Below are 23,162 nucleotides of genomic sequence, written 5' to 3' on the forward strand. Positions count from 1 at the left end.
ATCGTATAGTCCAGAGACTAGGAAAATCGGAGTGCAAGATTCATTATATGGTGCCAGCCTCGAGTTGGGCTGGTGTTCGAGTTTCTCCAGCGATGAAGCCCGGAGAGCTATTGCTGGGAGGCGGTTGTTGTTCATTTGTTGGAGATGTCCGGGGGGATGAACGCAGACGAGAGGGAATAAAACGCGACCACCGCGACTGTGATTGTGGTTGGTTCATGTCAGCTGGGGCTTGCGTTGGTTCAGAGCGAGGTCCTGCTCGCGGGGAGTCATCTCGTGGTGGGTATTGAGATGGTGATGGTGATGGTGATGGTGATGATGATTGGAAAAATCGACCAGGTAGCGCCACTTGCATCCGGAATAGATTCGACGGGCCCCCGGGTCGCGCTGCTCGAACAGGTCTGGCGAGGAGATCAATGCGACTCGTGGGAGTACGACGTCCGTTACGATCTGCACCCGCAGCCCCGTCGGGCGCCTGGGCGCGAGGCTTAGGCACATAGTAGTCAGCCTTGCACAAAGGGCAGCAAGCCCTTCGACTGGTCAACCACGGATCGACGCAAGAAGCATGGAAAGCGTGTCCACAGGTCAATCCGCGAATATCGTCATCGTCCTCAATGGTATCCAAACAGATGGCGCAGGAGTCACCGGGGTTTGGTAACAGCTCGGAAGGAACGGCTTTTCGAATCTTATCGCCGTCTTCCTCGTCTTCTTCGACCTCGATGCCTTCGTTCACCAAAGAGTGGCGCCACTTTTCTTCCGCAAGGGCAGGATCGTCGGGGTGAAGTATGGATACACCCGTAGCAGGAGAAACTTTCTCGTCCACTGGTCGTGAAGTTGGTTGAGAATGTGAGGCAGGCGAAGAATCACGATGTGTTTCTCCACGCAGGTCATGTTCAGCCGCAAGTGGCGGCGCTTCAACGTTCGAGGGCACAGGAGCAGTCGGGGCGGAAACAATACCACTTTCGTCAATCATACTGGGCGGCCTACTATTCGGAGCCGTGATACCACCTTCAGTTGGAAGGCCCTGATTGGCACGCGATGACCTCCAGACCTTGTATTTCACCAAGGGGAATCGCTCATTGACTTCCTCCATCGACATGAGTTTCTTTTCGCGTCGTCGTCGATGAGGACGGGGCATGGCTACCAGATCGATTGGGTCGCCTGTCTCTTCGCCGCGCAGCTGGCGGTTTCGCTGATTGTATCGGAAACAGTACTTAACACCAACAATGATCCTGTGAATTATGTCAGGGCTCGTTTCTTTTTATTTTTAACCGAGGAATGTGTAATGGCGCAGTTTAGTGATGCTCCAACATACCATAAATTGGTGAAGACGACGCCAAAACCGAGCGCGACGAAAAATAGTAGCGGAGAGCTCGTGGCACCTGAGCCCCCGCCGCCTCCGCTACTGCCAGATGTAGTCGCAGCACTGGCAGCTGCAGTGGTGGTAGGCGTTGCCATCCTGATCAACAAGGCAGGGGTTGGCGATAGGATCGTAGGGACGTAGGGGTGCAAATCAAATGCTATATCCCACGGTGTCTGGATCGGAGGGTGTCCGTAACCATTCCTCCAGGCGCCGGATCGAGAAAGCGCACTATGCGTGAATAGTCGCTTGTTGTGCTCCCAAGGGGGTTTGCGGGGGTTGGAGAAGGAGGAGGAGAAAGGAGGTTGGTTGTTGGCTGAGGGTAACCGACGCTTAGGTCAATGCAGCGAACTGCATGCGAGCTGGTTAGGCAAGGCAAGGCAACGAAAGAGTGGTGTTGCGGGTTAAGAGTCCGAGAAGAGGCTCTAGATTCTCCACTCGGGGGATCCAAGCAAAGCACTCATATCATCTTAACCTGAATGGAAGTACGGAGTAAGAGCAAGAAGGATGGACGCATGCGGAGGTGCAGAAGAGGAGGTTGGTCACGGGACGAAAGAAGAGGAGAAGAGAAGGAGGAGGGGGGCTGGAATCAAGGAATACGAAGTAGTTCAGAAGGGGGAAAAAAAAAAGAAACTTCAGGTAAATTGCAAGGGGCCAATCGAATAAAATTAAATTCGATGTAGATCATGAAAAAAAAAATATAGAGAGAAAAAAAAAGGCGTAGCGATAAGGGAGAGTGGAGTGGAGTGCGGTGCGGGTTCGGCGCGGCGATGTGATGTGGTGATGCTCGTCGGGAAAGAAGACCCAATCTCGACCACCACCATCATCACCACTCCTCCAGTGCACCACCATTCTACTGCCTTTCTACTTTATTCTCGACCTCCAATCCTGCCAATACAGTTCGGTCTCCATAGAAACCCGATCATGGCTGAATCAATCACTCCATCAGAAGCCACTAACCCAGTGGTCTTCTTTGATATTGCCCTTGCAGGTAAGGGCTGAGCCTGTCAAAGCCAATCCTAAAACCCTGTTTTCATAGTGTTTCGATTACCCATGCATGAAATACAAATCACTAACCTCAATCATTCATCCAGGCGAGGCCCTTGGCCGAGTGAAGATGGAGCTGTTTGCCCACAAAACTCCCCGAACAGCAGAGAACTTCCGCCAATTCTGTACGGGCGAGACTAAGAACTCCAAGGGCCAACCCCAAGGCTACAAAGGGTGCAAGTTTCACCGCGTTGTATGTATCCTCCATTCTCCAATCCTAGGTGTTAAAATTGATTGGTTGGTTACTCACCACCTGCGCCTCATTTCCAGATTAAAGATTTCATGATCCAAGGTGGTGACTTCATCAACGGTGATGGCACGGGAAGTTGTACCATCTACGGCACTCCCAAATTCGCTGATGAAAATTTCGAACTCACACATGATCGTCCTGGTCTGCTCAGTATGGCTGTAAGCAAATCCAATCCCCCGTCTCTTCTTCACTCCTCAATCTCTCCTCATATTATTGACCCGCATTGCATGTACTGACTTGAGCAGAACTCTGGCCCAAACACCAATGGCTGCCAATTTTTTATCACAACTACCGCAACTCCATTTCTCAACAACAAACATGTTGTCTTCGGCCAAGTCATTGATGGACTCGACGTGGTTCGTATGATTGAACACACACGTACTACCAGAGATAAGCCGAACCAAGATGTTTCTATCGTGCAGTGTGGAGAGATGTAAATAGCCATAGAGAGAGAAGAAGAAGAAGGAGAAGAAGAAGAGAAGAAAAAAACTACAGGCGGTAATTGTGAAATGGAATACATCTTCATGGGATGCCAAACATCTGATCTATCCTGCCTATAAAACGCCACCAAGACCTTGGTCTGGCAATCCTGGCCATCTCGGCCACCGAGACACAGGAAATCATTCGAAAACCTCAAGACTTTTTTTTGCCTCCCAATTTTGATATTTCTCGAAAATAGAATGGAATGTATACCCCTAGAGTAACATGTTGCTTTGCATATTGCCATTATCGAACCAAACCAATTTAGAACTTGAATTTGCTCAAATATTCAGTCGCAAGCGCGACAGCCTCATCGACTTTGCCCGGGTTGGTACCGTTTCCAAGAGAGGTTGCTCCTTTACCTCCAGCCTTGCCTCCAACGGCGCCGGAAACGACAGCGGCCCATTCTGTGGCCGATGCACCTTGGTCGCCAAGTTCCTAAAAGATCAAATATTAGCGTCGGTTCAAGAAACTAAAAGCTTGTTTGTTTGTATGGGGTCACTCACCTTAGACACATGGCAGCCATGAGCAACACGAGTTTGCTCAGAGTCAACAGCCATGACATAGACGTTCTTGTTCTGCAACTTCGACTTGACGTGGTTGATAGACTCGCTAATAGCCTTCGCGCTAGCTGGGTTGGAAAGCTTCACAACAAACGATGAGGAATCCTTGTTCTCCGGGTCTTGGAAGTGGGCGTTGATGGCGTCAACGGCCTGCTTGACCTCGAGCTTCTGCTGAGCCTTCTGTCCATCAAGGACCTGCTTGTTAATAGCAGTGAAACGCGTACGGAAGCGCGCCTTCTGAACGGCGGAGATCACTAGTTGGTTGAGATCGACCTGGATTTGCTTGGCTTCACGCTCCTTCTCGGCTCCAAGAGCCAGGCCATCCAATCGGTCCAGGCGCTGGCCGAATTCTTGGGCCAGGCGCTGGACCTCGTGGGCCTCTTCGCCGGTGACGGCAATAATGCGACGGATTCCCTTGGCAATTCCGCTCTCTTCCAGGATGATCAGGTCTTTGATATCGCCGGTCTTTTGGACGTGGGTTCCACCGCAGAACTCAATGCTGACCTCCTTCCAGCGGGGGTCCTTCACATCGCGCAGGATTTCTTCCAGCTCGACGCCGACAGAGACAACGCGAACAGGGTCGGGGTAGGTTTCGCCGAAAACGGCTCGGACGCCAGAAATTTGCTGGGCAGTGGCAAGGGGGACTTCTTGGGAATAGACGGCACAGTTTTGACGGATATACTCAGTAGCCTTTGCTTCGATCTTCTCCAGATCGGCGTCGGAAACCGCAGCCTTGTGTGAAAAATCGAATCGGAGCTTCTCCGCTGCGACAAGGGAACCCTTTTGGTCCACCCCATCGCCGAGAACTTCCTTCAGCGCAAAGTTGAGAATGTGAGTACCGGTGTGGTTGTTCCGGATCGGCCAGCGGCGGAGTTCGTCGTATTCACAGATGACAGAGTCACCCACGGACAGTTTACCATACTTCATGAAACCGGTGTGGAGAACGTATCCAGCATAGGTCTGGACATCACCAACCTCCAGCTCAGCCTGGCCGTCAATGACAATCTTGCCGACGTCACTTTCCTGGCCACCTTGCTCAGCATAGAAATTGGTCTTATCGAGGACGAATCCAAGCTGCTCGCCCTCGGGGATAGCATCGGTGTTCTCATGGAAATTCCTTCCATGGTAAATGGCCTTGACATGGGCAGTGATGTTCTCCCTGCCAAACTTGGCCGAATCATCTGTCTTCGTAACACCGCTCATTTTCTCCAGCTTGTTGATATCGTGGACATCAAGCTTCACGGTGCTTGCGGCCGCCTTCTTCTGTCCTTTGCTGGCTTCCTTGGCCTTGAGGCGTGCCTCTTCGAATTCATCATTGTCGATGCGAAGACCACGCTCTTCAGCCATGATTTGGGTCAGATCAACAGGGAAACCGAAAGTGTCATAAAGTCTCCAAACATCCGCGCCGTGGAGCTTGTCATCGCCCTTGACCTTGGCCTGTTGGGCGTATTGTTCGAATTGACGCTCACCCCGATCCAAAGTCTTCGCAAATGACAATTCCTCCTCATCCAGGATCTCCATAACATCCTGCTGCTTTCTCTTCAGCTCGGGGAACATCTCCCCGAGCTGGTCGACAACAGTGGGCACGAGCTTGGAGAAGAAGCTACCGATCTCGACCTGGAAATATTTACGAGCGAAGCGAGCTCCTCGGCGAAGAACACGACGGATGACATAGCCACGACCCTCGTTGTTAGGGGCGACACCATCGGAGATGGCAAACATGAGAGTTCGCACGTGGTCCGCGACGACGCGGTAAGCGGTATCAATTCCATCGGGATCATCGGCACCGAACTTGCCGCGGTATTCCCGAGCTCCGGTGGTATCTTGGATGGTCTGGAAGATGGGTGTGAAGACGTCGGTATCATAGTTGGACGACTTATCCTGCAGGATGGAAACCAGACGCTCGAATCCTAGGCCAGTGTCGACGTGCTTGTTGGGGAGAGGTTGCAGGGAGCGGTCTGCCTCGCGGTTGTATTGGATGAAGACGTTGTTCCAGATCTCCAGCACATTGGGGTCATCCATGTTGACCAGGTGGGCAGCATTTCGGCCACCGATGCGGTCATAGTGCACCTCACTGCAAGGACCGCAGGGACCCTGGTCACCCATTTCCCAGAAATTATCCTTCATGTTGCCCGAGAGGATGTTGGCCTCTGGAACACCCACGGATAACCATAGCTCCTTTGCCTCCAGATCAGGTTCCACGCCACTGGCCTCATCACCCTCGAAGTAGGTGACATATAAGCGGTCGGGTTGCAAGCCATAGACCTTGGTGAGCAAAGTCCACGAGTAGTTGATGGCTTCCTTTTTGAAGTAGTCGCCGAAACTCCAGTTACCGAGCATCTCGAAGAAGGTCTAAGATTGGCGCATAAGGTTAGATTTGAGATCTAGATAGTCATGGCTATGATCATGGTCACTATAAAGACTCGGTGGGCCAATACTCACATGGTGGTAGCTGTCCTTGCCGACATCGTCGAGATCCTAGAGCGCTGGAGGTCAACAAACTGAACCATACCTTACCACAGATCCATGATCAAAAATGATCTTGTCCTACTCACATTGTGTTTTCCACCGGCACGAATACACTAATAGAGAAAGGGAATGTCAGCGTAATGCTCATCAAAGAAATCATATCCCAGGATTATCCTAACCTTCTGCGAGTTCACCGCACTTTTTAGTTTCGCAAAGTCTGACTGCGGGTCAACGGTACCGAGGAAAATCGACTTGAACTGGTTCATGCCAGCATTGGTGAAGAGAAGGGTTGGGTCGGATAGAGGCGCAACGGCCGAGGAGGGGACTAAAAATTGCAAGCAACCTCTGATCAGTAAATGTCGTGTGCAAAATGGGGGAGGGTGGCGTAGGTAACGAGAAGGAGGGGCTGATCGCGGGGTCACTCACCAAAAGTATGACCATTCTCCTGGAAATAGTTGAGAAAAGTCTCTCGAACTTTGGGGGCGGTCCATTCAGGACCATTGTCAGAAGCCATCCTGGTAAGCGTTGGTGGCTTGGTTGTGGGAGAGTGGACAAAGCGAGGATGGAAGGTTCTGGGAATTTGGAGTTGGAGTTGGCGCGCAAAGGGAAGATGAGTCAAGGTCAAAGCCAGTTCCCCCCTCCTCTGGACAACTTGAACTCCAGACCCAACCCACATTCGAGCTACCTATCCTTCCAATGAAATACACACACCCATAAATACTCACTCAATCACTCACTCACACGTTATCCTTTAATCTTGGGTTGCCTGCTTCGTGTTCAATAACCAGAACAGGGGGTCGTTGTGGATGGCGCGGAGTGATGAAAGATCCCAGCACGGCAAAAAGCGCGCCGCAGAGGGTGACCCAGATGGCGCGCAACCACTAACCAAGAGATTTAATCAACTTCAATTAGGTATGTTCTCCCTTTCACGTTGGGGTTGCGACTATGGTTACGACTGCGTTGCGATCAAATCATCAATTGACATATCTCTTATCCCGCAGACAATGTTCCGCCGAGCCCCGGTGCTCGGGCCAGATACCACGAGGATCCAACTTCAACTTCAATGACAACTTCAACTCCAAATTCAACGCCCCTTCCAGTCTACCCACAGGTCCAAGGCAATGAAAATGAGTCGATGCTTCTAGACGACACAGAACACACCACCTATATATACGACCTAGATCGAGAATTGGCTGATTCCGATTCCCCGCCCGGTGCTTTAGTCCTCTTGCCTCTAGCAGAGCGTATGCTCGCCGTACCCGATTCCGTCCTTTCAGATGATTCCAAACAAGGGAAGGAGCTGGTTCTTTACTCCGATCCATCCTCGCTTTCCGTGCCGAGAGAGCAAGATAGCGTAAGAAGGGCGATAATAGAGTCAAGAGCCAGAGCCAGGGCCAAAAAGACTCAACTGCAACAGCTTTCCCATTCAAACGATACATCACATACATCACCTTTGACATCGGCGCCTCCATTATACTCCATTTCACCTTCGGACTCGGCTAATATCTGTGATGAAGATCTAATGGACATCGATGGATAACTATGATCAAGATCCACTCCAAAAAACAATTGTCTCTTGGCAGAATCGACTCTCTGGCCAACCGGGTTTCCTAGACTCTTCGGATCTAGAAATTGTTGTTCAGTGAATTGAGAGTGTCATTTTGGTCTAGGTTTTGTCCGACAAAATGGTGCTTCTGTCTATCCTAATCTTAAAGATCTGCATACAGATTTTGTGCTCAATACCTATGTACTAAACTACCCTCTTCGCCAACAATGAACTTATAATAATTTCCTCAAAATTCTAAATCTCGAAGATCTCGGAAGCCCTGGAGTATACTATTAATACTACTGGTAATATTTAGCCAAATAAACTAGTAACTGGTAATAGTATAAGAATACTACTGTATCCACGAGTAGAATACTAGTACTTGTAATCGGCAAAACAAGAATGCGAAGCAGGATGCATTCATTCATGCACGACTGACTACTGTATCTAGAATGCTCGTATTACATCTGACATACCAAACGCAGGTACCTCTAATATCATCGTCAGTTTCCCCGCTCTGTACCAATGGACTCACCAAACACCAATGGCCAACTCTCATATGTATACTGAGCTAAAAGACCAAAATATAAGCCAAGAATATCCGGAAATTAAGGTTATACACCTCCTATATCGGAGAATGTCAGACCGGAAAATGCCCGAGGTATCCCCAACCCCGCATTAGTCGGGCGAAAGACCGAGTCGCCGATATAGGACGACATAGTACTCCGTAATAAGTACTGATGCAACACATCCTCAGTATACTAGTATTTCCCACACAATTCATCGTCTGATCTTAAAATACGATACCAGTTTGTGGATAAAGCCTTCATCACCATGGCGCAAACACACCACATTCTCGTCCTACCAGGCGACGGCATTGGCCCCGAAGTCATGGCCGAGGCTGTAAAGGTCCTCCAAGCATTCGAAACTCCGCAACGCAAGTTCCAACTACGACACGAGCTCATTGGAGGATGTAGCATCGATGCCACAGGCAAGCCGGTCACCGAAGAGGTAAAACAAGCTGCATTGGATTCAGACGCGGTGCTATTTGCTGCCGTTGGTGGACCCAAGTGGGATGGAGCTCGTCGTGGTCTTGATGGGCCGGAAGGTGGACTACTCCAGCTGCGCAAGGCAATGGATATCTATGCAAACCTGCGTCCTTGCTCTGCGACTTCGCCCAGTCCGTCCATCGCAAAGGAGTTCAGTCCATTCCGAGAAGAGATCATTGAGGGCGTTGACTTCGTCGTCGTGAGAGAGAATTGTGGAGGTGCTTACTTTGGACGAAAGGTTGAAGAACCAACATATGGTGCGTGATACCCGTTAAAAGCTCCATCCCCATCTCATTTCCCCACATGCTCACCATTCTCAGCAATGGATGAATGGGGCTACTCCGAAGAAGAAATCCAGCGTGTCGCCCGGCTGTCCGCAGAAGTGGCCCTTCGCCACGACCCCCCCTTGGCCCGTCATCTCCCTGGACAAAGCCAACGTCCTCGCCTCATCCCGTCTCTGGCGCCGTGTAGTAGAGAAGACCATCACGACCGAGTACCCGCAAGTGAAGCTGATCCATCAGCTTGCGGACTCAGCCTCACTTATAATGGCGACGAACCCGCGATCCCTAAACGGCGTCATTCTGGCCGACAATACTTTTGGCGACATGCTCTCCGATCAAGCCGGCTCGATTGTTGGAACCTTGGGAGTTCTTCCCAGTGCCAGTCTGAATGGTCTACCCGGCGACAAGGCGTTGAAGACGCGACCGTACGGATTGTACGAGCCTACTCACGGTTCAGCTCCAGAGTAAGTATTTCGAAATATGGAGATATACCAACAATAAACATCGCTAACCATTGTCAAGTATTGCGGGGAGAAATATTGCTAACCCCGTCGCGATGATTCTTTGCGTCGCTTTGATGTTTCGCTACTCATTAAACATGGAGGCTGAAGCAAAGCGGGTCGAAGATGCTGTTCGGAAGGTCCTTGATTCAGGTGTTCGAACTCCTGATTTGAAAGGAAAGGTGGGAACCAAGGAGGTCGGTGATGCTATCGTAGCTGCTTTGTAAAGAGAGTTGAACCTGCAATAGAGATATAGTAAATAAGAGAGTCAATAGCAATATTCAAGACAGAGAAATCGCTAAAAATACTGTACTTTGATGATTTGGAATATATTCAAAATGGATCAACGCATATTACAAAGATGAATCACGGTGGAAGATGAATGTCGCAATTGAATTGAAAGATAAAGAATTAGGACTGTGCATAGAGCTATGTCCGATTGTTCATGATCTCCTTTCAGTTTCAAAGAAAGTGAGAGCAAAGTGAGGTTGCCATCCGCGGAATGGCAATCTTTGCCCTCAAAGAAGACGGGGCGTTGCATCAACATGACTTACATTGCTCCTAATCCTAGGTAGGTAGTAGTTCCCGTGAGACACTGGGAATGTCTGGGGCTTTCCTTCTTATATCATAGCCTTTGTCGCACATTCATCGATTAAGCCCATCATTATTTGATCAATGCCCCAGAATTTGGCCATCTCTACTAGTACATATACAGAGAACCGCAATATCAATATCCCCCATTTCCTCTTTACAACTGACCTCCAGTCTACAATTCATCCCGCAATGACTGTACCAGCAAAAGGCCCCTGCACAAGCCGCCTCGAAAACCTCCACTCCCTATCTAAAAGCGACCAAATACACCTCCTCCGCTCGATCGCACTAGACATCCAGAGAACATTCTCCAGCATAGGTCAGCACCTAAATCAAGGTACACTCAGTTCATCGAGCGCAGAGCCAATATACGATGTGGCCCGAACGATCTGCAAGCAGAATATCGCACAGCAACAGAGGCTTAAGGAGGAGATTCGGCGCTTGCGGGTGCAAGAGCACCGTACGATAAAGGAGTATAGAAAACTTCATTTTTCAACTCGTTCTCTGGCGCAAGCTTATAAAGTCAAAGTGGAAAGACTCCGTGATAGAGCAAGAGTGCTTAGGATGAGGTTATCCTATGTTACACAGGAGCGGGATATCCTGACTCGAGGCCTCGGTCGAAAACATGAAGGACCTGGGGAAACGACACCTGAAGTAGAAATATTTGGTCATTATGAGATTGCGGACGGAAACGGAGATGGAGATCGGAGGCGGGATGTGGAATTGGATTTTGTTGTATAGTTACCTTCGCCATATTCAGATTCACTTCGAATCTCGTAGGTGGCTTTTCTCTAGCAATCCGAGTCATTCTAATTCTTCTGCTGATCTGTCCCATTGTTCTGTGTAGAGATTGTGGTGTTCATGGGAAGCTACTAATCAATTGCAAGTTGAATTAACCTCTGCACTAGGGGTGCCCAGGTGGTTAGCAAGCATCTAGTTCAAAAGCTGGGCCTTATTACTGCGATAAGAGGCTTTTCTGACATGGATAGTGTGGTTTTTTATTTTTATTTTTATTTTTTCAAAATCAAGCATTAAATATTTTAGTGTTTCTAGAGCTTAAATTAGTGTCGGTGATGGCTATTTAGATCATTAGTTGAGCATCGGGCAGTCTGGCGTGATCCAGGCAGCTCAGTACATAGCAGAGTTAAGATCTCCGCCACGCGGTTTCCACAAAATCCTAACGAAAATAACAGCTGAGCAATGAAATGTGAGTAATTAGTAGCAGAAAAAATGAAAGCGGAGCGAGAATGGGTCCTCCATATGCGAAAAACCCCGTGGGAAAGGGTGACAGTCACGGGACTCGATATCGGCTTCCAAGTTCCGAGGTACTCTCCGGTATTCAGATTCATCGCCGACGGAATTTGAACGGGGAAAATGACTTTATTCGGCTGGACCGTCCCGCACTCTCATTCAGGACGCAGGTCCATGATGGTGTGCGAAAAAACCCGTCAGGATTGGATGATGAATTCCACGAGACAGGCCGAAAATCGGAATATTTCGCTATCTTTCGAATCCGAAGCAGCGAACGGTACGCTGACACGGGGAAATGGGGAGAGGCCATGGGAACCACTGATAGACGGGCTATCGAAGCCCGAGAAGGGACCTCGGCATTGCGGCCGCCGAATAACGCGCAGGCTGATTCGGCCGGGTGCTCCACTTCCTCTCTCTGGGCCTTCATGTGGGAGGACTCCAGACTGAGGACCCTTTCTTTTCACCATTTCTCTCCCTCTTCTCCCAGTTTATCTTCCCTCTTCACCTCTTCCGTGGTTTCAACTGTTGTTTGTCAACCATTCGCCGTTGCCTTCGAGAAAAGCATCCCAAACCAAAACCCAACTACAAACACCATCCCGAACCGCGGTTATCGGCCGAGAATGAGTAGCGTGCACGACTATGAGGCGGTCCGCAAGGACATCGTCGCTCAACTGAAGAAGCCCGACTATGATGACGGCAGCGCTGGACCAGTATTCGTCCGGTTGGCATGGTACGTGAATCCCAGTTTCTTATTTCGGGGAGAGGTTGTGAACTTGGTTGGCGGCAATTGGAATCCTAGCGACGGAAGTAATCAGCAACGAACCTTTTTCGCTAACGATATATTATGTGAACAGGCACTCCTCCGGAACCTATGACCTTGAATCTGACACTGGCGGTTCAAATGGCGCCGGTATGCGCTATGAAGCCGAGGGTGGCGACCCAGCCAATGCGGGCCTGCAGCACGGCCGGGCCTTCCTGGAGCCGATCAAGGAAAAGCACCCTTGGATCACATACTCGGATCTGTGGACACTGGCGGGCGTAGTCGCAATCAAGGAACTCGGTGGTCCGGAGATTCCCTGGCAAGGTGGACGTACTGATCTGGTGGACGACTCGAAGGTCCCCCCACGGGGTCGACTGCCCGACGGTGCTCTGGGCGCCGACCACTTGCGGTTCATCTTTGGCCGTATGGGCTTCAACGATCAAGAGATTGTTGCGCTGGCTGGCGGTCACAACCTCGGTCGGTGCCACGGCGACCGTAGTGGATTCGAGGGACCCTGGGTCACCAACCCAACGCGCTTCTCGAACTCGTTCTTCAAGTTGTTGTTGACGCTAGACTGGAAGCCCCGCAAGCTTTCAACGGGTATGACCCAGTTTGTGTATGAGGATCCTGATGCGGACGAGGATGAGGAGCCTTTGATGATGCTGCCGACCGACATGGCGCTGAAGACTGACCCGGCTTTTGCACCTTGGGTACATGCCTATGCCAAAGATAAGGACCTGTTCTTCGATCACTTTTCCAAGGTGTTTGCAAAGTTGGTTGAACTGGGTATCCAGCGTGATGCGCAGGGTGTCATCACCAACAGCGACAACAAGCTGGGTGGATATGTCTCTGCGCCTAAGAAGAGCAATACTGCCACCGGTCCGAAGAAGGGCGAACCTCGGGCTCGTCTGTAGAGGGCCGTGTGGGTGATGCTCTCTTTGATTTTCTGTTTTTGTGATGTTTGTTTGGCATTGGATGAATTCCCCTTTTTGTTAATCGATCTGGGCCGCGGGTATATTGGCTGGGTCCGAACTTGTAAATAATCATAGACCATGAGCGAAAGATACCTCACACTGTTCCTAGTGATGAAAATGATTCAAGTAGGAGTAGGGAGTAGACGAGTATTAAGTGAGATGATGCGTAGCAGGGGGACTGGTTCCATGATGGAGGATAGATGAGGATGAAAGAAGGGGAAGGGGAAGAGGAAGAGGAAGAGAAGAGAAGGGGGAAGACAGAAGTCCGGGGTAGGCAGGAGAAAGCGGGGGTTTCCGTGGAAGGACGAATACTACTACACTGTAACTGTGAAACAGTTAACTATACTAGTTATACTAGCTATACCCTGTAATGAAGGCGCATACACTTTCTGCCTAATGGCAGGCCTCTGATTGGTGTTCGGCTGCCCCAGAATGCCCCGGACTTGTAAAGTGGAGGTATCAAGTATGTACTATTGTTACCTTATTAATTCCATTAATAATAAAATAGGAATTATATCATACTAACTTGTGTACTCCGAACTCTTGAAATTACTAGACAGCCTGAAGAATCTATTGAGTCAGTCACAGATAACTCATCATATCCTCTAACCCTACATGTCACCTCTTCTTTCCGTGGCCTTTGGTCCCTCTTTGCTGAACCCTTGCATCCTCTCCTCCTCTTCTCCTTGAACGGGGTACGACCGAGGTCCCACCTATATGTGTTTTATTGCTCTCTTGAGGCTGAACGTATTTATTACTGTCCGTGCTGGATTTCCGAGACTGAGTCGGGCTGAAGTTGATCCACTGCAACCACATCTCCTGTGCCATTTTTTGTGCCTTCTCTTTGGCTTCTGTTTCTGCCTGTTGTGCTTCCGCCAACTTGTCTACTTGTGTATCATTTTCTTTTCCTCCCCTGCCTTGTGGGGCTTGTGGAACTAGTGACGCTGGGGGCTGCTCGCCGTACTCAAGCCAATCTTGTAAACCTGCCCAATCTTCCTCATCTTTGGGATCAGCACTGCGCTCTCGTACCTCCATAGGGCCCAATGACCATGTTTGCGGATTCTGAAAGTAAATATCCGGACTACTCAATAACGAGTCGAAGGTTTCGTCGGGAATAGGCAAGGGGTAGACTGGCAATTCTGGCGCGACACCCGGAGGCATTTTTGGCAAAGGGTACTTGGCTACAGCTTGAAAGAGAATCGGGATGACCGAGTGGAATGGGTTCACCTTCATCAAAGAATAGAGATTGAATTCTGAATTTCCGATCGAAGGATTCAGTTCGAGCTGGGTCCCTGGATCCGGCCGACGAACTTCGAAGCACCGATCACCGAGGCTAGGCAATCGGCGATCATTGTGCATTTTAGTTGGAAGATGGCGTCGACGAACAGGCAGGGTATGAGAATGGAGAGCAGGCCGCCCTTCATTGATATTCTTCAGCATATGCGTGATGTGGGCTCCCCAGAAAAGCAAACTTGTCTTGGGCGGATCGATGACTCTCTCATAGATCAGCAGTGGGATAGTTGACTGTAGCCAGTCAGATGGAATTCGACCATTGCTGGCTGAGGGAATCGACCCGGCAATAATGCCTTCTTTACTGATGGGGTCATATCCACGCATAGTCCTAGGATCTGTATGACCTGGCTCCCCGTCGGTCCAATAAACCCGAAGCCGTCCATCGCAGTGATAGATTCCCCCAAGCCATCGATACCTGGCCTCCTCAATCATGCCATTCGAACCGCGATATTCGAAAGTGAATTCAGCCGTGTGATCAACAAGGCGCGTTTCAGAGTTGGTCAACAAGGACAGCCGGGGCGGAAGTCTGGTTATAGTCCGTTCAGTGATACTTCCTTCGCCCCTTGTCAAGTTACATATTTCACAGCCCCATTTATGTTCAACCCCTAATTTCCGACTAACCAGAGCACCTGGAGTAACACCATTGCGGTCCTCTGGCTGAAAAGGGGGTAAAAGGCAGTTGCCAATGGTGACAGGGCTGTCCTCGTAGGCCTTGCCTTCGCACGCACAGTAATGAGAGCGATCTTGAAATGTGTATTGAAATTGCGCAAAGTTTCTCGTCAGCTTCGCCCATGCCGCCCAAGGAGGGATAGTTTGCCCCATTCCAAAGGCGGGATAATTGGTGTGTAGCTTTCGGAAGAAGGAATCGCGAAGCTCCGCGGAGAGTTCAGCACTCATGCAATCCCAGTTCATGTTAGTCACCTCGATGAAGGCCATCTCAACGTCATCAAAAAATTGATGTCGCCCCCCATAACGATCTATGGCAGTGCAGCCGACTTCGGTTAACATTCCCACAACAATGACGGTGTCAATGGACGCAGAAGGTACAGATCCCATCACCGGGCCTTGACCCCTATATTGGCATACCGTCCCGAAGGCACTAATCTCAAGGGTTTCGAGGTCAATGTTCACCTCGGAAACCCTAGACCCCATATAAACCTGGATAATGTCTAAATCTGCGGAGTTTTCAGCAAGGAAGAATGGTGCCATGCCACGGGTTGGTGCAGTCTCATGCCGCTGAAGCTCATGGTAAGTGAGTTTCATCAAAGCCTCCACAATCGCTACATTGACTTCTTTTTCGGTAGCGTAACTTGGTCTGGGAAGTGGCGGGAAATTACTAGAAGGAGGATTGCCATCACTCAGTCTTGGGATATCAAATTCATTGACCTCTGAGGTTTGTTGGATCCGTGAAATCAGCACCTCTCGCCGCACTGGAGCTTCGCGCTTCACCTCTGGAATATTCTCGGGGTCTAGGGGAGTCCAGGGATGTTCGGGAAGCATCATCTTGTATAGCGGGAAAAGATACTGCCGAACATGACTTGGACGTAAACCAAGTTTTTTTGCATCCTCCGGCATACAGAATGGTGGGTCGTAACTACCACCATCCTGCATCGCAGGAGGCATACGGGGGTGTTGGATACTGACAGGCTGGGGTGGAGCTATAGGCCTAGCGGCTCCTGTTGCATCGTTAAAGGCCCTATTTAGCCTATCTCCCGAGGCGTATTGCAAATTGTTAGGGTCTGGAGTGCGTGGTTCGTATCCTAAGAGTCGAGGGCCAGCATCCCGGCCAAGATCAACCAGCTCGCCCAAGGTCTGAGGCCGGTTACGTTCCGGCATATGGTAGAAAAGCTTCCAAAGGCCCTTAAGAATGACACTTTTCTTCATTCTGTCGGTATGGTGCCAGTCGATACCCCAGAAGTGGTGTTTCGCAAGAGTCTCCAAAACGCCTCTGGACAATGCGCGATCATTTTCAAAGGCCGTCCATGCGCGGTTGAAACAAACTTTTGCATCATGCGGAGGGTCTGGAAGTAACCACAAGTCGTAATAGGGCGAAGGAGCAGGCGGTGGATTGTAATCCTCTTCCTTGGGAAAGCCGTGGGGGATTTGAACCCGGCCGTATTGAATGGGCTCATCTTCCATATTCAAATCATAAAATGGAGTTGGTTTCAGGTTTGACAACGTATTGGGGGGGTGGGAAGAGTGTTCAAGTAAATTCATGGCATGACGAGGGGGGCGAGGATTCCTTTATGTCGAGTCAAAGAGCTTACTCGAGTCAAAGGAACCGCATGACAGTCATGGTGTGGGTGCATCTGTTCATTTTCTTTGACACAATGAGTCACAGTAGTCCATTCATCTCAAGTCTTCTTTTAAAATCAATTAAGTTTAAATTGATTACCATAATTAGCGAAAGGGAACTGTTCTGCGACCTGTGAAAGAAACATCGAACATCGAGGGACCGGTCTGGAAGGACTCCACGGCTGGTAAGATGAGAACTTTTTGCTGATCCGGAAGAAGCTAAGCCATGCACTTCAAGAATCATGGTAGTGTTCCAAGCTGGAGATAAAGCTCATCGGAAGATAAATTGGGGTATCTTCCATTAAGAGCTTGTGTCGTGCGGTCGTTGAAACTCGTCTTTTACCCTAGTGAGGCGAGGCGTCTCCGCGTGACCTTGACATGTCCGGAGAAATGAGCGCAATCTTTTGCACTTTTTTATTATTTGAAAATCAGACTCCAGGGATGGGTACATAAATTCTATGTATCCCATCATTGTTGTGGGTCGGATATATGTTCCTGTTGGTCTGTGTAATATTACCAAACTGCCTGGAGCCGAAGCTGCTGGTCCGAACTAGCCCTGGAGGGGTTAGCACCAACCGTGCTTGTGATTTCGTGTCAACAATCTCCCAACCAAGCGCGCAGTGACTCTTTTATTATGTCGAAAATTGCCACGACTTCGCGATAGGTCACAGAGCGACATTAAGGTTAATGAAGCATGGGTTTAGAGAATGTACCCCCAGAGCTACTTGAGGCGATTCTGCTAGGGGTTGGAGACGAAAAGACCGTTCTGCTCGCGCAGCGAGTATGTCGGCGATGGGCCGACTGCATCCGACAGTCCTCTGCAATCCAGCAAGACCTTTTCTTCCAGCCAGCGAACCCGATTCTACCAGGATGTCAAATACCACGTCATAACCCGTTGCTGGCAGCAAATTTCCCTTACTGGTTTCCCGACGATAATATCAAATCCTGTGCCATGGCTTATGGAGCTGGAGATATGCAAGATTTTCTCGACAGGAGGAAGAAGTATCTTGGGCCAAAAGCAAGCTGGCGACGCATGCTGGTGCAACAGCCTCCAGTTTTGACCTTGCAATGGATTGACCGCAGTCTTAGCTTTGATAACAGGATTACCCTGCAAAGATATAAGCTTCCATTGGGAAATTGTGGGGATGGCCTTCGGATGAGCACATTGTTCGATTTAGTTGTTCGATCTGCTGAAGAGGCCGAACAGTTCTTCTATTTCCGAATCGTCTGGGGCCATTACCAAACGTATTCCAAGCAATTCGATATATCTTATAACTCGGATCCGGACCCTTGTGAGATAAACGATTCTCAATACAGAGCAGCGTTCGAGCGCGCGAATCTGGAAACGAATATTGTTTTCGATACTTGGCATACTGAACATATGCCTTGTGAGCTTTCAGACTCATTCGGTCAGGATACATGGACGTGGGACTTGATACGCGGTCTAAAATCACCAATAGGAGACTTGGATCTAGATGAATTGCTGGAAAGAAAAGGTCTTGAGCAGGTCACTAGCTGGTGGAAATGGTCAGTGACAAGCCCCTTGGCAGGATACATGAATCAGATGGATACATGTGAAGGATACTACTTCCCATTGGATGAATATGATTCAGATCTGTGATATACGTACTAGTAGTAGTAGGATCGATATTTACCTCGCAATTGTCTCTTCAAAAAAGGAAATTCTTCACCTACCCGTCCGCCCACCCTGGCCAATACCATGTCCCACTTGAAGTCTCTCAGTTTCCCGACCTTATCAAGCTTCAATCTTGGAAAGCTCCGAAATTACGGTAATTGGCACCAATCAATCCACACAGTATTCCAGATTATTAGGCATATGAGCACTCGTGCTCGGGGCCACATAAAAATTGGCAGTGACAAGAGCTTAGGCGCCCTGCTTACTCTGATAGTATCTAGGTAGATAGAACAATCCTCGTCGGTATTCCCGAGAATTTGAGAATGATACTATGTACGACTTCCTGCAAGTAAACTACCAACCTAAGCCAAAGCCACAATTTCTCTAGCTGCTGAAAACCCTGCCCCACCTCCAACATAACAATGAAATTCCTTGTAGTGGCTTAGCTGTATTTACCAATTTATGACTGTAGAAGGAGAAATCAAATCCAAGTATGTTCTTAGAGAGCCTTGGTCGAAAAGGAGAGAGGGACTCAAATGACCCAGCACATCCTTTCTTCGCCAGCACACTTACCGCCCTCACGGACTCAGCCTTGTTGGTTATACTCCGTACAAAGAAGAATATGCAAATTATTTGAGAAAGCTTTATGGTAAGGGGACTATTGCCTGCCCCACAATCAACCTGCCAAGCCCAAGCCTGGCGCAAATTGGTTCCATATTAAGTCTAGCGTCAGTTCCTAACAAGCCAACTATGATGAGCTCGAGATCGACCAGATACTTGGGAAAAACATGATTGAGCCATTAACGAGCATTGTGCAGATCTCTGCAATTGGTGAAGGTTAACATCTCGCAACCTTATACCAAATGGGTGAAAGCACATACTCATTGCACCATGCTACTTTTTTATGGTGGAGTGCCGCCATAACAGACGTGGGGGCGGAAGGGAAATACAGTGTCCGATTCTTTGACGGCCCCAATTTCATCGATCTAGCTAGCCGGGATAAACTATAGAGTTTTTGTCGGTCTACGCAGGATATTCCCTAAACGAGTTTAGTCTGGCAGGGCTGAGTTCCCACCTCGTGTCTTCGCAGTTCAAGTTGCCTTTAATAGAAGCACCGGCTACAGTTTCAAGTAATTCCGAGCGAGAAAGGTTCAGCTGGTGCGAGCCGCAAACGCGACAGATGTCATTTTTGGAAGCCACTAGCATAACATCGCATTGCTAGCATGTAAATAGTTGTTGTGGGTACCGTCTTGATCAAATATAAAAGCCAACCCGTACGGCACTGGTACTGCTAGTGACTATGTACTCCCGGGAAATTCAATCTGCTATATCTTTCAATATGCCCTCCAGTGACTTGATCTCAAACGAAAGTGAAGGCCATAGTATGATTGGACGGGACGATCATCAGTTAATGGAGCTCGAGGGCCTCCCTTCCTTGCCTCTTGATCTCCATGAGCACAAACTCAAGATAGCCTTGAATTGGGGCTTCATATTGCTCACATCCTGCATAGCTCCATTGGTACTTTATCCAACTTTACACTGGGCGGCACACCTGGAAGACAAAATTGGTATGTGTTTCTATCGTTTTCCTATATGATTCTGTCTCTATGAGATGGAATGATTCTAAGCAATCTCAAAATTAGCCTTGAGTGTGGCTAGCGCTGTACTCGGAGTGTCAACCTTGTTTTCGCTGGGCATGCGAACATGGGAACTACTCAAACCGACATCAAACTGCCGACCTGCCACGTCAGAAAGCCGCTGGCATGTATGTTTCTCCAAGTTTCTGTTTCCTTGGGATATGTCCCTTCCGCGTCTCACCCCACTCTTTCTCTCTATTGTCTCTTTTCATTATCCGCATTTTCCCTAATCCAATACACTACCACAAATGGAGGAGAAACAACAGATGAGGACCTGCTAACGCATCTTTTTGTTTTCTTTGATATAGTTCGATTTCTTCCACTGGAACTATCTTCTTGGTTTTATCCTTGTGACAATCATCATCGTGATTGGCTTGACACACGAACCCCCGAGTGTGCGCATGGCGGCTTTACCTCCGTGTATTTTACTCGTTCAAGTCGGCTTCACCCTGGTCATTGTCGGAATTCTGGCAAAGCTCGGTTTGCGGCAGCCATTTGCAGTCTCTTCCATGCCTGCAGGCACAGTCTTTCGCCCAGGTATCCTAACGATTATCGAAGATGTCGTTGCGGTAGATGGTGGTAGAGGCAGGCTATACCGCTCAGCTCTGATGGAGAGATATAGAGTTAGCTTGCGATTTCAAAAGCTAATGGAAGATCTCAACTGGTTCTGGGGGTTTGGTGGACTGGTCATGGGCATTCTCTTGATAACTATAATTTCCAAGGCTCACACCAATACCTTTGCTTTCGGACTTGGTGAGTTAATCATTCATGCCCTTCCGCTTTTCAAGCTTATTTCCTGTCTCCCCCCCCCCCCTTCCTTTACCTGTCAAGACGAGTCTTGCCGCATTCTATCTCTCCGGAATGAACTGAACTGATACTTTATGTTTCCCTTTGGCAGGATGGACGATCCCGTGGATTTGGGCTGCTGTCTGGGCGGTCACTACTACTTACTGGGCTAAGCATGCACTGAAGGATGAGAAGCGTACTTGGTCCAAAACCCAAAGAAAGATCGCGGTTTAGACTAAATTCATCAAGGGATATATAGGATATGTTTAGACGACCTCGGGACCTATGAATCATTGTATTTAAATCTGTCATTAGTGTTGTTGGTGGAAGAGCAGAAGTTTATGGCTTGGAACGTGAGCTCGATGTCAATCGAGAAATTAATCAATTTGAATATCTCAATTACTACTCAATACTAGCTTGCACCAACACTCCCAGAGTTTTGACTTTACTTCTCGTCGCCATGCGCTATGCCACGCAACCGCACAGCATCTGTGGTATTACCGTAGCTCGCCCGCTGAAACTAAGCGGTACCACCCTACTGGGTAGAAGGGAATGCAACGCGGGACAAATGAACAAAAATCAATAAAAGAAGACATACAGGACACAAGGAAAGATGGAGAATGCAATGACAAAATGAGCCAAAATGCAAAGGGAAGGAAACAGTGCTGTAATGATTTGAGGCAGGATGAAAGATACCGGTATGGCCTTGCAAAATAATAGGGAGTATTACCAAATGACAAAACCTCACATGACCTGGGCTGGTCGATGGATCATGTGATCTGATCCATTTCCCATCTCCGTCACCTGATCCACCAACCATATTCGGACTAGCGCGACATTCAAGCGAGCCCTAGTGTCCAAATTATCCCACACAAGTCACCCGAGACTTCGACCTCTCATCCCTCTAGTCGACAACACATCGCGATACCATCGCGCCAATCGCCCATCATGTGTACGTTCCAAAACCTCCTATTCCAACGATTCTTTCCAATCCGCCACATCCAAGCGATGCACAAAATCCCTGTGGCCGCAATTTCTCGATCAGAACTCGTTAGTGGCTAACATGCGACCTTTCTTCGAATAGCGCTCGTCTCAGGGGAGAAGAGCAACTTCCAGTACATTCTGCGATTGCTGAACACCAACGTCGATGGAAAGGAGAAGATCATGTTCGCCCTGACCCAGATCAAGGGTGTTGGTCGTCGTTACTCCAACTTGGTCTGCAAGAAGGCCGATGTTGACCTGAGCAAGCGGTACGTTTCGACTACGATCAACTACACCGGTATCAACCTGCAATGTCTCGAATGGGGTGTGAAATATGGAAGAAGACGACAAGGATCAACCGACGTGGATTGTATGAACAACTGGATTTTTTTGTCCCTCCGCCACTTCGCAAATCTGGAAAACGACACGCACACACAACACGAAAACCATCACCACCACACTACGACATTTAAACGATTCCACTCGAGACTTTGCAGATGGATACTGGTGAACACTCGCAGAGAAGAAATGCTGACCAAAATTCCTCCTTTAGTGCTGGTGAACTCACCACCGAAGAGCTCGAGCGCATCGTCACCATCCTCCAGACCCCCACCCAGTACAAGATCCCCTCGTGGTTCCTGAACAGACAGCGCGACATCACCGACGGCAAGGACTCCCAGGCCGTCTCCAACGCTCTGGACTCCAAGCTCCGTGACGACCTCGAGCGCCTCAAGAAGATCCGCTCCCACCGTGGTCTGCGTCACTACTGGGGCCTCCGTGTCCGTGGTCAGCACACCAAGACCACTGGCCGCCGCGGTCGCACCGTCGGTGTCAGCAAGAAGAAGGGCTAAACTATTCGTCGTTTTCCGGGGGGTTTATGGAGGGATTCCTTTATTGTCGGTGTGTTTCTATTGGGCATCCGTGGGATCTTTTCCCCGCTGGACTGGGTGTACCCGGTCTAAAAAATTGAAAATGAATCATACCATTATGCAACGAACCGATTTGCTTTTCCTCGTACCTCTTCCCGCGCGGCTCTACTGCGAGTAGAGTAGAATACAGTAGTACGACTGGTTGTGTCTAGCTGTCCTTGGCTTCCATGTAGACTCTCCACACTATCATGTGCAGCTGCTCAACATTCCAAAGTCCCCCGTTTCATCACTAGTACATCTAAGATTGACATATTACTGTAGGTGTCTCATGATGACGGATATTCTTGACATTCTCCAGGGCTCTCATATCATTCCTTCCAGCGTTGGCTTCCAATGTTCACTACCTAGGTAATATGTACGTATCGCGGGTTAACTACTGGCAAGGCCTACGTTATCTATTATATCGATACGTACCTAGGTATTAGTAGGCACATTTAATATCTGAAATTAACAAATTCATTCAAATGCTTAAACACTATATACTTGC

General features: G+C 49.1%; 10 protein-coding genes across 10 annotated transcripts; 7 read left to right on the forward strand and 3 right to left on the reverse strand.

Moving 5' to 3' along the window:
• Positions 1-43: 43 nt before the first annotated feature.
• On the reverse strand, positions 44-1,455 carry N7533_008994 (E3 ubiquitin-protein ligase RNF103; the record flags this gene model as incomplete). Its single annotated transcript, XM_057105644.1, has 2 exons — positions 44-1,229; positions 1,313-1,455. The coding sequence occupies 2 exons, from the start codon at positions 1,453-1,455 to the stop codon at positions 44-46; spliced, it is 1,329 nt and encodes a 442-aa protein (XP_056957093.1).
• An 826-nt stretch (positions 1,456-2,281) lies between these two features.
• Positions 2,282-3,091, forward strand: cyp3 (putative peptidyl-prolyl cis-trans isomerase; the record flags this gene model as incomplete). The annotated part of the gene is made up of 4 exons (XM_057105645.1): positions 2,282-2,348; positions 2,452-2,597; positions 2,675-2,812; positions 2,900-3,091. The coding sequence occupies 4 exons, from the start codon at positions 2,282-2,284 to the stop codon at positions 3,089-3,091; spliced, it is 543 nt and encodes a 180-aa protein (XP_056957094.1).
• Positions 3,092-3,398: 307 nt separating this feature from the next.
• N7533_008996 (alanine--tRNA ligase) lies at positions 3,399-6,680 on the reverse strand (the record flags this gene model as incomplete). The annotated part of the gene is made up of 6 exons (XM_057105646.1): positions 3,399-3,572; positions 3,641-6,049; positions 6,140-6,175; positions 6,253-6,279; positions 6,346-6,491; positions 6,593-6,680. The coding sequence occupies 6 exons, from the start codon at positions 6,678-6,680 to the stop codon at positions 3,399-3,401; spliced, it is 2,880 nt and encodes a 959-aa protein (XP_056957095.1).
• Positions 6,681-6,960: 280 nt separating this feature from the next.
• On the forward strand, positions 6,961-7,706 carry N7533_008997 (uncharacterized protein; the record flags this gene model as incomplete). Its single annotated transcript, XM_057105647.1, has 2 exons — positions 6,961-7,096; positions 7,168-7,706. Coding segments are annotated over 2 exons (675 nt in total), but the record flags the coding sequence as incomplete, so codon positions are not given.
• Positions 7,707-8,546: 840 nt separating this feature from the next.
• On the forward strand, positions 8,547-9,769 carry N7533_008998 (3-isopropylmalate dehydrogenase; the record flags this gene model as incomplete). The annotated part of the gene is made up of 3 exons (XM_057105648.1): positions 8,547-8,960; positions 9,082-9,506; positions 9,565-9,769. 3 exons carry the CDS (start codon positions 8,547-8,549, stop codon positions 9,767-9,769), a joined length of 1,044 nt encoding a protein of 347 aa, XP_056957097.1.
• Positions 9,770-11,380: 1,611 nt separating this feature from the next.
• N7533_008999 (peroxidase) lies at positions 11,381-13,058 on the forward strand (the record flags this gene model as incomplete). The annotated part of the gene is made up of 2 exons (XM_057105649.1): positions 11,381-12,114; positions 12,239-13,058. 2 exons carry the CDS (start codon positions 11,381-11,383, stop codon positions 13,056-13,058), a joined length of 1,554 nt encoding a protein of 517 aa, XP_056957098.1.
• A 678-nt stretch (positions 13,059-13,736) lies between these two features.
• N7533_009000 (uncharacterized protein) lies at positions 13,737-16,550 on the reverse strand (the record flags this gene model as incomplete). The annotated part of the gene is made up of 1 exon (XM_057105650.1): positions 13,737-16,550. One exon carries the CDS (start codon positions 16,548-16,550, stop codon positions 13,737-13,739), a length of 2,814 nt encoding a protein of 937 aa, XP_056957099.1.
• Positions 16,551-17,400: 850 nt separating this feature from the next.
• Positions 17,401-18,327, forward strand: N7533_009001 (uncharacterized protein; the record flags this gene model as incomplete). The annotated part of the gene is made up of 1 exon (XM_057105651.1): positions 17,401-18,327. The coding sequence occupies one exon, from the start codon at positions 17,401-17,403 to the stop codon at positions 18,325-18,327; it is 927 nt and encodes a 308-aa protein (XP_056957100.1).
• Positions 18,328-19,681: 1,354 nt separating this feature from the next.
• On the forward strand, positions 19,682-20,999 carry N7533_009002 (uncharacterized protein; the record flags this gene model as incomplete). Its single annotated transcript, XM_057105652.1, has 4 exons — positions 19,682-19,910; positions 19,986-20,107; positions 20,288-20,732; positions 20,878-20,999. The coding sequence occupies 4 exons, from the start codon at positions 19,682-19,684 to the stop codon at positions 20,997-20,999; spliced, it is 918 nt and encodes a 305-aa protein (XP_056957101.1).
• A 714-nt stretch (positions 21,000-21,713) lies between these two features.
• Positions 21,714-22,597, forward strand: N7533_009003 (40S ribosomal protein uS13; the record flags this gene model as incomplete). The annotated part of the gene is made up of 3 exons (XM_057105653.1): positions 21,714-21,717; positions 21,850-22,015; positions 22,300-22,597. The coding sequence occupies 3 exons, from the start codon at positions 21,714-21,716 to the stop codon at positions 22,595-22,597; spliced, it is 468 nt and encodes a 155-aa protein (XP_056957102.1).
• Between the last annotated feature and the right edge of the window lie 565 nt (positions 22,598-23,162).

The sequence above is a fragment of the Penicillium manginii genome (assembly GCF_028828005.1).
Source record: "Penicillium manginii strain IBT 31320 chromosome Unknown utg000006l:1.0-4164085.0:1.0-4166146.0, whole genome shotgun sequence".
In the NCBI taxonomy this organism is placed as follows: domain Eukaryota; kingdom Fungi; phylum Ascomycota; class Eurotiomycetes; order Eurotiales; family Aspergillaceae; genus Penicillium; species Penicillium manginii.